The sequence below is a fragment of the Dama dama genome, chromosome 11 (genome assembly GCF_033118175.1).
Source record: "Dama dama isolate Ldn47 chromosome 11, ASM3311817v1, whole genome shotgun sequence".
Taxonomy (NCBI): Eukaryota; Metazoa; Chordata; class Mammalia; order Artiodactyla; family Cervidae; genus Dama; species Dama dama.
The window spans coordinates 6,168,515-6,183,005 of NC_083691.1; the positions used below are offsets into that span (position 1 = coordinate 6,168,515).

At 53.3% G+C, this 14,491-nt stretch overlaps 1 protein-coding gene across 5 annotated transcripts in view; it reads right to left on the reverse strand.

Moving 5' to 3' along the window:
• HMCN2 (hemicentin 2) overlaps positions 1-14,491 on the reverse strand; it is a 177,547-nt gene that overhangs the window by 14,813 nt on the left and 148,243 nt on the right. For 4 of the 5 annotated variants that reach the window (XM_061154405.1, XM_061154403.1, XM_061154404.1 and 1 more), the window contains exons 76-85: positions 13,671-13,792; positions 12,711-12,875; positions 11,329-11,436; positions 10,978-11,112; positions 10,492-10,626; positions 9,753-9,943; positions 7,864-8,077; positions 6,557-6,691; positions 5,171-5,361; positions 3,522-3,603 (exon numbers count right to left, since the gene is read on the reverse strand). In XM_061154405.1, the coding sequence (XP_061010388.1) occupies positions 3,522-3,603; positions 5,171-5,361; positions 6,557-6,691; positions 7,864-8,077; positions 9,753-9,943; positions 10,492-10,626; positions 10,978-11,112; positions 11,329-11,436; positions 12,711-12,875; positions 13,671-13,792 (1,478 nt within the window). Of the gene's footprint in view, positions 1-2,743; positions 2,896-3,521; positions 3,604-5,170; positions 5,362-6,556; positions 6,692-7,863; positions 8,078-9,752; positions 9,944-10,491; positions 10,627-10,977; positions 11,113-11,328; positions 11,437-12,710; positions 12,876-13,670; positions 13,793-14,491 lie in introns of those variants that run through there. The other variant, XM_061154406.1, reaches the window with a different exon arrangement.

Consider the following 14,491-nt stretch of genomic DNA (forward strand, 5'->3'; position numbering starts at 1 on the left):
CAGTTGTGTTTGCACACAGGCTGAGCGCGCAGATACTGAAGGTTCAGTTCTAGACCACCGCGACAAAGCCAGGATCACAATAAAACAAACCACGTGAACTTTTTGGTTTCCTAGTGCGTACAGAAAGTATGTTTAGGGAATCTCCTGGCAGCTCAGTGGTTCAGATTCCGCACTTCCACTGCAGGGTGCACGGGTTTGAGCCCTGGTCAGAGAATTTAAGATCCCGCATGCCATGTGGTGTGGACAAAAAAAAAAAAAAGGAGAAGGGGGAAAAAAGTACGTTTACACTGTATACTGTAGTCTATTAAGTGTGCAATAGCATTATACCAAAGTGTACAATCTATATATCTTAATTTCAAAATAATTGATGACTAAAAATGCTGACCATCATCTGAGTCTTCAGTGAGTCACAATCTTTTTGGTGGGAGGGTTTGAACTAGTTCGAGAATGATCAAAATACGACACAGAGATACTAAGTGAGCCAACGCTGCTGGGAAAATGGTGCCAGCAGACCTGCTAGACGTAGGGCTGTCACAAGCCTTCAGTTTGTAAAAAAATGCAGTATTTGCAAAGTGCAATAAAGTGGAGCACAATAAAACGGGTGTGCCTGTATTCAAGTGACCGGTATTCATTCAGACAGACTAGAAAACCCAGAGGCGAAGGATCCTCCCACCCCAATACTCATTTCAGAGTGTTTCCTTCTTGACAGTGTTTCCTTATGGGAATGTGATCAGATCGCCCTTTCTCTTTCTTCTTCCTTAATTCTATAATAGGTCATAAGGACCTTTTGTGGCGTTCAATATTCATCTTTAGTGACCACTTGCTGTTCCACTGTTTGGGCAGGTTACATTTGCTGAACCGGGTCCCGATAAGCGGACATTTTGCTTGTTTCCAGCGAAGCCCTGACATCTGCTAGAAGTGCCTCTGCTTGACACCTGGGTACCTGGCAGACGTGGACTCTCACCCACAGGTGAGTGGTTGTCACCGAGTCATGCCCTGATCCTCAGGTTTCGCCTCTGAAGATAATCATTCCTGTCTCCTCACTACTACGGACCTCCCAGAACGGCTAGGATGAAAAGGATGGAAGATGCCCAGTGCGGGTGAGGCCCAGCCAGACTCTCGCCCTGCAAGGGGGACGCGTGTCATCACTGCGGAAACCATTTGCCAGCGTATTCATTTCCCGTGGCTGCTGAAACAAATGGCCACAGGCTTGATGGTTTAAAGCAGCAAAAATTTGTTCTCACACAGTTCTGGAGGCCAGAAGTCCCAGGTCAATCGTTTCTCAGGGCTAAAGTCAAAGCGCTGTGCTCCTCCCAGGGCTCCGGGGGAGGAGCTGCTCCTCACCTCTTACAGCTCTCAGGGGGCTTCTAGCAATCTGCGGCTGGACTCCTGTGGCCGCATCGCTGCATTGTCTACCTACACCTTAACATCTGATTCCCCCCTCTTGCTTCCGGCGTCTCTGTGTGTGTGTCTCCTTCTAATGCCCCTCTGCTTCTCTCTTAAAGAACACTTGCTAGCATTCAGAGCTCACCAAGACAATTCAAGACAACCTCTTTATCGCAAGATCCTTAACTCAATTGCATCTGCAAAGATTCTTTTTCCAAGTAAGAGAATATTATATGGGAAAAGGATCCGACAAAGAAGAGGTACACGTATCTGTGTAACTGCATCACTTTGCTGTACATCTGAAATGAACACAACACTATCAGTCAACTGTGTTCCAATATAAAGTAAAAAGTAAATTAAAAAAATAGAAATCACAAGTCCTGGAGACTAGGATGTGGCCGCATCTTTGGGAGCCACGTGTAGCCTCCCGCAGCCAGTACAGCAATTCCGCTCCCGTGTGTGAATTTTGTCACTTGAAAACCTGTGGGGACTTCCCTGGAGGTCCAGTGGTTAAGACCCCATGCTTCCAGTGTAGGGGGTATGGGTTTGATCCCTGCTCAGGGAGCTAGGATCCCACATGCCACGCAGTGAGGACAGGAAAAAATTGTGTAAAAACCATAGAACATAAAATTTACCATCGCACTCGTTTTTAAGGACACCGTTCAGTCGTGTTGAGTGTATCTGCGTTTCATGCAACTGTCACCACCATTCACCCACAGAACTTTTTCATTTTGCCAAACTGAAACTCTGTATCCATTAAACACTAAATCCAGGTTCCTCGCACCCAGCCCTTGGCCCCCACCGTCTTACTACCCATTTCTATGAATCTGATTACTCTAGGGACCTCATACAATTAGAATTATATAGTATCTGTCTCTTTGTGACTGGCTTATTTCATTTACCGTAATGTCATTCAGGTTCGTCCGTGACATAGCATGTGACAGAGTCTCCTTCTTTTTTAAGGGTGGGGCGCTTTTAATATGAATGGGTGGATTTTATGGTACATAAATTGTGTGTCAATAAAGCTACATTTTTTTAAAAGGCGAAGCCCTGGACGGTGATTCCCTTGGGACGGGGGTAGAGACTGGAAGGCGGCGTGATGTGGAGAGGGTCTGGGAGCTGATACCGCTCTGTTTTTGGATCATGTGATGAAATTTCACTGAGGTGTCCTCTTGCAACATGTACCCTCCTCCTTGAGTGTTAATCAACACAGAGTATCATTAAAAATCCCTGTTTATTTCTGTTTTGTAAATAAGTTCATTTGTACCATATTTTTCTGATTCCACATATAAGCAATACCATATGGTATTTGTCTAATTTACTTCATTCGCTATGACAAGCTCTAGGCCCGTTCATGTTGCTGCAAATGGCATTATTTCCTTCCAGAGCTGGCGGGAGCGGTAAACTGAGAGATGGGGATTGACATATACACACACTCCTGTTTATAAAATAGATAACTAACAAGGACCTATTGCGTAGCAAAGGGCGCTCCAGACTCTGTGGGATGACCTGTATGGGAAAAGAATCTTTAAAAAGGGTGGATATATGTGTATGCATGACTGTTTCACTTTACCGTACAGCAGAAACTAACACATTATATTAATAAATCAACTATACTCCAATAAAAACTTTAAAAAAATTCCTACTCAGACTGTTTCATAAGCTTATTTTGAGGCTCACATGGTGCTTTGCTAGTTATAAGCTGCTTGGCAAATGTAGGAGCTGTCATGATCACCTTGGTGACAGTTTTGAGTTTTTTTTAACTTTATTTATTCATTTGGCTGTGCCACGCAGCGTGTGGGATCTTCGTTGCCCAGCCAGGGATCAAACCCATACCACCTGCATTGGAAGCATGAAGACTTAACTAGCGGACCACCAGGGAAGTCCCTTGAGTTCTGCATAAACAGGTTCCCCCAGGCCTGGCTGCTGGGTCCCTAGGACTCACCAGCCTCTGATTCCCATCCCACGTCGTGGAGACAATTCATGGAACTTCAACTGTGTATTCTGAGTAAATATTCAGAATGGCCCTCCTGTCCCATCAGACAGCCACAGCCTCAGCACAGCTGCCCCCTGAGGACCCCTGTCACCTGGTGCCCCCCCACCCGGGGCCCAGGAAAGGCGGGCCCGAGACTCACTCTGCAGCGCAAGGACCACCACTTTCTCCACAGCGCCCAGCTCGTTCTCTGCCAGGCACTGGTACTGTCCTGCGTCGTCCATCTGCGGGCGGGCACAGAAGGGGGCGTGGCGTTCAGGAGAGGAGGACGAGGGGGGCAGGAGCATCTGGGGACAGCTGGACACGGGAAGGGGCCCCTGGAGCAAGGCCCGCCTAACCGGGAAGGAGCTGAGACCCCAAACCAGCCAGGGGCCAGCACGTTCCATCAGCAGGGCAGCCACGGCTGCTGCTGAAGAGAATCCAGAGAGGAAACTCCTGCCCCTTTCACACCTGCAGCTTGAGGGTGGTGGCGGTTCATGGCTCTAAGTGGAGCCACATGCTGCCAATGCATGCTTGAGATCCACCTCTTCTGAATTACGTACATTAAAGTATTATGATGCCACCGCACATTATTAGGGATGCCTTTTTAAAAAATAGTTTGGGCAACACTGAGTTAGACAAGAACAGGTGCAGACACAGAACTGCAGCCTCCTTGGGGGCACAGCTGCAAGGCTTCCGGGGGAGGAGGGAGTGTTTGTAGCACTTCCCGGCCCTGGTGAAATGGAAGACTTGGTCCTGGGATATCCATAACCACGGCAATGAGGCAACTCAGGAAGAATGCTGTCTCAGATTCACTTCCGAGGGGCAGTACCGCCATGAGATGGAGCTGGGGGCAGCCAAGGCCAGGGTCCACACCCAGAAGATAATTTCCCGGAGGCCGCTCCCAAGGGACTGTAAGTGGGAGGCATGGCATGCAATTAAGAGGGCAGAGTTGGGCATCAGTCCAAGATGGGACCGGCTCTGGCTCCCCTGCTTACCATATTGAACCCATTACTAGTGCATGACTGTGTCTCTGGAGACTCAGTTTCCCCATCTCTGAAATGGGGATGATAAGATTGTTGTAAGCATCAGATGAGATCACGCTCACTAAGCGCGAGGCACAGTGCCTGGCCCCACACTGTAAATATGCAGGTCACGGAAGCCCCATTGCTGCTGCTGTAGCTGCCTTGATACTGGTCTGAGACAGGCTCCCAAATGGGTGAGATTAAGGACCTCTAAAGCGAGTCCATGACAGCCCCGAACTGTCAGTTTCTGCGCAACCACTGGGACTTGGGACACAGAAGCAAAGGTGAGCAAGCAGACTGCCTCTGAGCTCAAGGCTTTGGAAACAGCGTGGAGTAGGAATCAGGATACTGGGGTGGGGTCTTGACTCAGGTGCTTACTGACTGGGGGCCTCTCTGACCCTCAGTGTCTTCATCTGTAAAATGGTGCACTCTTATCCGCTTACTCTGCTCCATGGGGTGGTTATCGATTATATACATTAGCATTACCGAGGGGCCAGTCACTCTCAGATACCTGGTGTGGGTCATCTCACTGATTTCTCACTGCACATCTATGAGGTGGGATGATTATTAGCCCCACTGAATGGATAAGGTAATTGAGGTGCAGAGAAGTGAAGCCATTGGCTGGAGGTCGCCCTAGTTAGTCGGGGGAGAATCTCGGGGTATGGGCAGGAAAGCGCTTTGAAGACTGTATCAGGTGGTGCCAACCTACTGAACAAGTATCTTGGGCCATCAGACAGAGCGGAGGCTGTCCTGGGTGGCCCCAGCCCAGCCCCGGGCCCCGCCTTGCCTCTGTCCTGCGGATGATCAGTGAGCCATTCTGCAGCCGGTGCCGGAGCCGGCTGCCCCGCAGCGGAAGGCCATCTTTGATCCAGTAGATGTCAGGCGCTGGGTCTCCATGGACTGCACAGTCCAGCCGGATGCTACCCCCGACGGGTTCCACCAGGTAGGAAAATGACTCCCCTTGTAGGACAGGGGCCTCTGCGTCAGGTGACATCAGACAGGGGGGTCAGAAAGGAGGTTCCCTTTAGGTTAAGCCTCCCACGAATCCATCCCCAAAGGCCTGCCTGCCAGATCCCAATGACCCACAGAGTCTCCTGCTGGTTCGGCATGGCTGTGTAGAGTCAATGCATTAGGGATAGCAAACAACTTCCGTGTCATGGGTCAAGTGCACTAGCTTGGCAGTGGCTGCCAGGAACACGGTGCTGAGGATTTGAAGCCAAGTGGGAATAGTGCTATGATTGATTAGTGATGCCCGAGACAGGCACAGGAATGGAGAAATGGTACGAATGTCATATACTCGTAGAGTACTTTGGAAAACAAGGATGACAGGGTCATTAGGACACCTCTGTCGGACACAGCAACACTGAGACGTCTCCGATTCTCATTCCATGCGATGCTTAAACCACTCTTGGCTGCCCTGTGCCGGTTTTCACCCTTGCTGCTTTCCTGAGGTTGAATCTACCGACAGTAGCATCCTGGTGCCAGGGGCAGCTCATTCTGTCCATTGGGCCCCACCCTCCCATCCTAAAGTTGAGTCTACACGTCACGGTGCCATGAGGGTTACTGGGCTGGTCCTGGGGGAGGAGGGCTGTGGGGGGCAGTTGGAAAACTGGTGAGATTCTCACATTGTTGGCCAGGCCCCCGGCCCCCTCCCACACTTACCCTGTCCAGCTAAGGGTAGTGCTGAAGGTCAGTGGGTCAGATCTCATTCTACCTGCAGCCGGGGCATCTGGGCATGCTAAGTCACTTTAGTCGTGTCTGACTCTGTACAACCCTATGGACTGTAGCCCGTCAGGCTCCTCTGTCCAAGGGCTTCTCCAGGCAAGAATACTGGAGTGGGTAGCCATGGCCTCCTCCAGGGGATCTTCCTGACCCAGGAATTGAACCCTCATCTCCTAGGTCTACCTGCATTGGCAGGCGGGTTCTTTACCATTAGCACCATCTGGGAAGGCCCGAGACATCTGGGGAGGGTAAAAAATACTGATGTCGGGGCCTCGTCTTTACTGGTCCGGTGAAATCTGGGCCTCGGGGTTTTATGAAGCCTCCCAGGAGATTCCAAAGGCCAACCAGGGTGGAGAGGTATTCGTTCAGAGATCAGGAGGCCAGTTTCTTAGAAAAACCACTAGACTGGGTTGGCAGAAGTCTGGAGGAAGACCACGGGGTCATTGCCTACCCTTCACGTGGACGAAGCTGACCGCCTGCACGTGGCCCACTCTGTTCTCCGCCCAGCAGATGTAGGTCCCGCTGTCCTCTCTGGTGACTGCCACCCGCTGCAGTGTGCTGCCCCCGTCCTGCTCAGACACCCCTTCTGTGGCAGAGAAAGAGACGCCCCGTGGAGCTCTGGGCTCAGGGTGCCGGGACCTCCTGCCCGGAACACTTAACTCGGGCTTGGGTATCCAGCAGGTGCTTCATAAAGGCACAAGGTGTCCTTGGACTGGAATCCTGAGCAAGTCAGACCCGATCACGGCAGGCACAGGCCATGTTAGAGGGTGCAGTTGAGGACCTGTCTTTTCTCATTTTCCTGTTCACACTGAGTTTGATGAGTGGCCCAGGGAAGGTGTTTGGAGACCTATTAACATGTGACACTTGTAGAGATGAAGCCACGATTTACATACAGATAGGTGCTGTGGCCAGCCTTTGATTTCCCTGTCATCATTAGACACGGTCCCTACATCAGGCACAAGGGCAAGTGCTACACTGACGGGCCATTTACTCTGGGCGAGGCCCTGCCGGGCGTGCCTTCTGCATTGAATCATGCTGCCCTCAGGCACACAGCTTTCTCCATTTTAAGATGAAGAGCAGGGCTCACAAAGGCTGAATCTCTTTCCCAAGCTCCCTGCCCAGGAAGCCATGGGGTTGAAGCAAAGCTTTCTGTAGGTGTGCAAACGGGAGCCACACATGTTCCCCAGCACCTGGGCTAGGAGGGTCTGAAAATATCATTTGCAGTGGAGGGGGCTTAGCAATTCATCCATTCAGCAGACACTTACTGAGCACATACTCTATATACCACAGGGCCTGGATAGACCTTGTTGTTGCTCAGTCGCTAAATTGTGTCCGACTCTGCAACCCCATGGACTGAAGCACGCCAGGCCTCCCTGTCGCTCACTATCTCCCGAAGTTTGCCAGGTTTGTGTCCATAGAGTCGGTGATGCTATCCAACCCTTGGGCCTCCCGAAATAGTGCCTGGGGTACAGGTGGGAGGAAAGAGCCCCCCGGGAAAGGAGTTTGCTGAGGGGCTAGGCTGGAGTTCGGTCAATGTTCCCGGCCCGGAGGTCTCCAGAGTCTTTTTTGCAGGTGGCTTCTTGTCGGGTCTGACCTGTGACTGGTCACGTAGGGCCACGTGTGTCTGCCCTGTCCCCCCAACGCAGGGCCAAGTCTGGAGACCCAGAACCCACAGGCTGACTAGCACCCTCTTCCCCATCCTCTTCAACCTCCCAGGGTCCAGGGTCCCTGTCCTGCCCACCCCCAGCAGGCTGAGACCTGTGACCAGCCGGTTGTTGACAGTCCAGCCTATTCGGGGTGTAGGGCTGCCTCGGGCCGCACAATGAAGCCACAGCCTGTCCCCGAGGCGCAGGCTGCGGTCCCCGGGCAGGGTGGTGAAGACAGGCAGGGCCAGGATGGTGAGATGCACTCGGCGGCGGGCACGGCCCACGGCGTTCTCGGCGGTACAGGTGTAAGTGCCAGCATCCTGGCTCTGTGGGCAAAGGGAGGGGTCAACCTGAGAACTGCTCCCGCTCCAGCCAGAATGTTCCCTGGGGAACCTGCTCCCGGGAAGGTTCCCGTGGACCATGCTTCCCAGAGAGGCAAAGTGACTTTCCCCAGTCACACAGCTGGAGAACGGCTTGGCATCACCACTGTGCCTCCCTGACACCTCCATATGGCTAGGCACTGGTTTTCTTTCTTTGGACCGTGCTGTGTGTGGTTTGCAGGATCTTAGTCCCCCATCCAGGGATGGAACCCGTGCCCCCTGCATTGGGAGCACAGGGTCTTAACCAGTGGACTGCCAGGGAAGTCCTGGCTATGCGTTTTGATGAAATAAAATTTATATTTTAAGGCAGGACAAGAAAAATGAAACATCAGATTCTCTCTCCAAGTCTTTTTGGGCCTCCTCTTCCCCTCACTAAACTGCACTACCCATCAACCAGACCTCCTCAAAGACGGATGTGCCTGCTTGGCCGTAAAGACCAGTCTTTTTTCTTTGCTCTGACGCTAGCAACATAACTTCTTAAAAGAAGAGCATTCTTTCCCAGCTCTCTAAGCGGGTCATGGTGACTCGCTGCTCACTTTGTACGTGCTTACCTGGAGTGTGTGTCTTTGGTGAACTTTATTTAAAATACCAGTATCTCATTTTGATGTATGATTCTTTGTCTTAAAAATGTATGTGACTGTGTCTTTGATGTCTAACAGGTCCCCTGGGTTATAATCCTCGGTTGGGCTCAAATTAAATTCCCTTAAAAAAAAAAAATCTTCATCTGATTGTTTATTGAATTTTCAGCCTTTATCATCCAGGCCTGACCACATGCTCGTAATAGTCACCATTCGCTGAGCACCTATTACGTGCTCAGGATGGGACCTGAGCTCACCTCATCCATCATCCCTGAGGCCAGTCCTTCTCTGAGAGGAGACATCCCAACGGGCATCTCAACAGGGCTCACCACTGCACATCTGGCTCCCTGTGTGGCAGGATCCCTGCCCCCGAGACCCCCTCTGGTGTGCCCGCCCAGCAGCCAGCTGCCCATCCAACTGGAGAGCGACTTTTTGTTATTATAGAACATGATGCATGCTGATGGGGAAAGGGGGCCTGGGTCCCATCCACGCCCGTGGCTCAGGTTGAGAAGAGTGGGGCAGTTTAGGGACATAAAGTCATTGCCATGCACCCCTCTCCTTCCCTCTAGGGCTCCTTCCCTCCCCAGGAACTAGCCACAGAGGTCCTGATTCAAATCTCCATTCTGCCTCTTGGAAACAGCATGTCTTGAACACCTGGGTACATTTTGAACCTTAGTTTCCTCATCTGCTGTTTAGTCACTAAGTCATGTCTGACTCTGAGACCCTGTGGACTGTACCCCACCAGGCTCCTCTGTCCATGGGATTTCCCAGGCAAGAATACTGGAGTGGGTTGCCATTTCCTTCTCCAGGGGATCTTCCCCACCCAGGGATTGAACTTGGGTCTCCTGCACTGGCAGGCAGATTCTTTACCACTGAGCCACCAGGGAAGCACTTTCTCGTCTGCAGCGGGGGTGATAATACCTACTTCCCCAGGTTCGAGGATTAAGAAGCGACGCAGGGTTCAGCACAGACCATGACACACGGTGTCTGCTGCTTCCGCCGTCACTATCATCTCCCTCTGCTCCCTGGGGCCAGGCCCTCACCTCCGAGTTTTTCACCAACAGCTCCCCGGAAGGCTGGATGGTGAACTTCCCCTCGGCTCCGGACACAGGCTGGCCATCCTTTTCCCAAGTGATGTTAGGCTCGGGGCTGCCGCTGGCGGTGCAGGGCAAGAGGGCATGGGCGCCCTCGGTGATGGACAGGTCGGGGAGGCCAGTCTTGATCGCGGGCGGGACTGCGGGGGGAAGGGGAGTCTGCTCGGGGACTGGGACTGGCCTGGGGTGGCTTACCCCTGTCTCAGTGCCCTTGGCACTTGGCACACCCTCAGCCCCTTCTTCCACCTCACCTGCTGGACCCCTCACTGTCCCCTGGTCATAAGCCATTGCCCGTGGTCTGCACAACCTGGGGATTTTCTCGAGTTTGGTGAAGCTGTGATATAGTGACCCCCATTCACACACATGCGCACACAGGGACTAACAAGACAGAAATGGCTGTTGCTACTGCAAAGCCAGTGTGAACGAAGAACAACCAGATTCGTTTCCCACGAGAGGCCAGAGGAAGCAGAGAGGACGGGAGTTACTGTCTGAAGCCAGACCTTGGGTGCAAAAATGGGAGCTGTGTTCCTTGAATTCCTTCTAGAACCACCAGCCATGCTGGAATAGGCATGGACGCAGGGACATGCCCCACCTGGGACCAGAGCCAGGCAGAGACCGAAGGGGCTCTCAGGAGTCTCAAAGCCCCTAGCTCACTGGGGTCCACTTTGGTCCCCCTCCCCGGGCCCACCTTGCACCACCAGCCGAGTCTTCCCCACGGCACTGCCTGCGCTGTTCTGGGCAAGGCAGAAATAGTTTCCGGCATCCTCTGGGCTGACATGGATAATCCGCAGCTGTCCACTGGGCAGGACTTGGGTACCAGCCCCTGGATTTGGTGGGGAGGAATTGGGAGCCGGTGACTGGGGCAGCAGGACCCCCAAGGAGGGCAGGAAGGCTGCTTGGGCGGTTTGGTCTGACCAGGCAAGTGACTTGCTGTGGTCACAGGCTGACCGGGGGACAGAGTGAGCCTGGACGCTGGACCCAGAGCCCTTCTGGGCTATCCCCCTCCTCAGTCCCCCAACCCAGCCACCAAGCGCTCAGGCAGAATGAAGAGCTCTGGGCTGGTGAGGGAAGACAGGTGGGTGCCATGCTTCTGGGCAGGGCATGGGCTTTCCAGACCTCCCCGCAGGAGTGGGTGGCCCCGGGACAGGAAGGAGGACCCCAAGAGGGGACTTACCCGCAGGCACGCTGAGCCCCTCCTTCTGCCAGGCGATGCTCGGCCGGGGGAGGCCCGAGGCCTCGCAGGGCAGCAGTGCCTCCTCCTTGGCCACCGCCCAGACCACACTGGGCAGTGGCTTCACCACGGGGGAGGCTGCAAAGGAACAGGGCGGCAGAGGTCCCTGGGGACACCTCCAAACGGGGGGTGTCTGAGCACCAGAGACAGAGGCTTCTAAAGGGAACAGGGGCTTCCGGAAACCTCGGAATGGAGGACATAGGCAGGCTGAGTCTTTTCTCCCAGAGAATCCCCTAGCCCTCCACCTGCTCCCCTGCCTCCAGGGCCACAGCTATCTGGCCTGGGGACGCTCACCTCGCACAGTGAGGACCACGTGCTTGTGGGCCATGCCTGCAGCGTTGCGGGCCGTGCAGGTGTAGCGGCCGGTGTGGATGGAGAGGGCCTGCCCAATTTCCAGGGCCCCTGTGGGTGGGAATGGGGCACAGAGAGGGATGAGGGGACCCGGAACAGACATCCCAGGGGAGAAGTCGGCTGGGCTCTTACACATCCCACCCTGGTGTCTCTGTTGCAGACCATGCAACCTGCCTCCCTGCCCATCTGTAAGGAGCATGCGGGAACCTGGCCTGCCTCTCTCCCTGCCCAGAGCATAACCATGGGCAAGTCCCTTCCGCTCTCTGCACCTTCCAGTCTCTGGGCCAGGTGTACAATGTGGAATCACACAGGATGGTCTTTAGACCTTTCTGGCTGTGATGTGCCTGAATCTGCCACTGCCCCACCTGGAATCCCTGGCCCACCTCCACCTTAGCAAGGTTCCACAGGCCTTCACTCTGCTGTCCTTGTTGTGCGCTGCTCAAAATTTGCCTCCTCCAGGAAGCCCTCCTGGGTTACCACCTCCTCTGTCCTCCCTTGGCCCTCTCTGCCTCAGTCTTGGCTGCTCAGTGAACACCATTTCAACCTTCCCAGACTGTAAGCTGCACCTTAACAGTCAGGTAAGGTGGTTTCTAAATCATTCCCTGTAGACCCCTGAGGACCTCCTGAGTGGGCAAGGGAAGCCGAGGCCCGCCTGACTCTGGACCACTCTGCAGCACCCACCCCAGCCCCAAATGGAACCAGAACCTAGCTTCTCTCATGTGTCCAGCTTCCTCATAGCCACTTGTCAGAAGGAAGCGTTCTACTGCTTTGAAAGAGTTGGACAACTACAGATCTGGCCAATGGTTCACTTTAGGATTTCCCTAACCAATACAAATACATTTAATTTGGAGAATCTCCGTAAAGCTGCCAACTTTTTATTTTGACAAGCAAAGACACTTAAGTCACACCTACTACTACTTAAGTCACATCACATCTACTGTCACCTTAATTTCATAAAAACTTTCAACCCCAAATTATTAAGAAAAGCTCTATTTCAGAATAAAGGACAATTCTAATGAGCTAAAACCAGCTTTATGTAAACTCTCATGTAACTCTTATCTTTCTCATTTTGTCATTAAGCAGCACCGATTTACCAGCTAGCATCAGGGACCAACTGATAAATATCAACACTCCAGTGATTGGATGGGGAGACCCAGAGAGGGTCAGGGGGTTCTCCCAGGTCACACAGGGAGGGAATGGCAGAGTTGGGCCAGCACTTTCCATCTTGCTCAACCACCAGGCCCCCGTGGGCTCCTTCCACGGCCTCTGCCCAGTGTCCCTCCGTGTCCCCTCCACAGAGGTCCACGCGGCTCACCCTTCCTCACCTGAGGGTAACACGCGGTAGCCGTTCCCTCGCACCCCCAGCCGGGTGCCTGCTTTGCTCCAGGACACGACCGGGGCCGGCATGCCCGTGCTGTGGCACGTGAGGACCACAGGCGCCCTCACGGTCACTGTGAAGTCTGTCTGGTCGTCGGCAATGGTGGGAGCCACTGAAACACAAGTCAGGGCTTGAGGTCCCCCGGGGATCACAGAGCCAGGGGCCAGGCGGACGAGGAGGACAGACAGACTAAGACATGGGGATGTCAGTGATGGGGGCCAGGCAGCGAGGCACAGCAGAGAGGCAGTCACATTCGTTCACTCAGCTGTTCTGCTGGGCCTGGGGGATAGTTATGAACTGCTTTCTAGAAATACTAGCCAGGTATCTCAGGGAGCATTTTACAAGACAAGGGCGCTTGGTGGGGGCACAGAGCTGGGGAGGCCAGAGAAGGCCCTCAGGGGACATGGCATTTAACCTGAGACCTGAAGGAAGAGCAGATGTTGCCTGGGTGAAGGGAAGAGTGTTCACTGCAGAGGGAACAGCATGTGCAAAGGCCCCGAGGTAAGGAACAAAAGGCTGAGCTGAACCTGGGGGTTGGCAGGGCTGACCTTGTGAGCCCAGGTGACACTGAGCTTTCTATCCTGAGGGCAGTGGGCAGCCATGGTGGGAGGGGCTTTTATCTGGGGTGATGACAAGGTCAGATTTGGGTTCAGAACATTTTGGATTTAGGGAGAAGCCTCTCCTACAAGCTCCCACAGGCTGTGCTGGAGTCGGGTTATGTCAGTGTGAGAGGGCAGGATCAAAGAGGGCTTCCTGGAGGAGGTGATTCAGGAATAAAAGAAAGACTCGGGGGAACCCTCAGGTCCTTGCAAGTGGAGAGAGTGCCCAGGAGAGGGAGGCACTGTCCTCAACCTTCACCCCTGACCATGAGCTTCCCGTAAACTATCAGCCCTGACCCTGAACTCACCGTGAACCGTCACCCAGTAGAGCTTGCGGGCCTCACCCACTTCATTGCTCACCACACACTCAAACTGGGCTGAGTCCTGGGGGCTGGGGGCTTCAAGGAGCAAGGCGTTGGAGGGCAGGAGTCTGGACGGAGAGACAATCATCTGCTAAGTGACTGGCTTGGCTGACCTGAAACCAGCCAGCCATGACTTCCCTGGCCGGGGAAGTTGGAGGCAGGGCATGTGTCTCCTGACTGTTTTCCCTTCCCGTATCTGGCCCCCAGGGCTGACTCGAAAAGTTTCTCCTAGAATTTTCCACCTCCTAAGGTCAAGCTGTTGAGTTTGTGGGCGGTTTTAGTGTCTGTGCCTGGATTTCTCCATAATCCTAGAAAGTTTTCTACAGTCAGCACCTAGGATAACTTCTGCAGTAGCAACCCCATCCAAAGCCCTGATTAGAATTGCTTGTGTTCACTGAACACCTGTTTTGTCACAAAGCTCCGTGATGACCCGGCACCTAACACAACAAATACCTGGTGAATTCATTGCTGAACCAGCTCCCTTAATCCTCCCAGGGATCAGTTCAGGATCAGATTTGAGAAACAGGGAGACCAAGGCTGCTGCAGGCGCTATGGGTTCAGTCTCAGCCAGCATGAACTTAAGCTTCTAGGTGGGTTTTTAAATAGTGACTGAAGTGGTTTCAAAGGCCATATATTCTCCAGTTGGCTTTATGTCACCAATGCCCCCACCTCCTACCGAGCATCTCCTGTAAAGATCTCCTTGCCCGCTGAGGTCCGGACACAAAAGTTCTGGTGCTGGCTTTGGTGAGTGAGACCCAAGCACATCC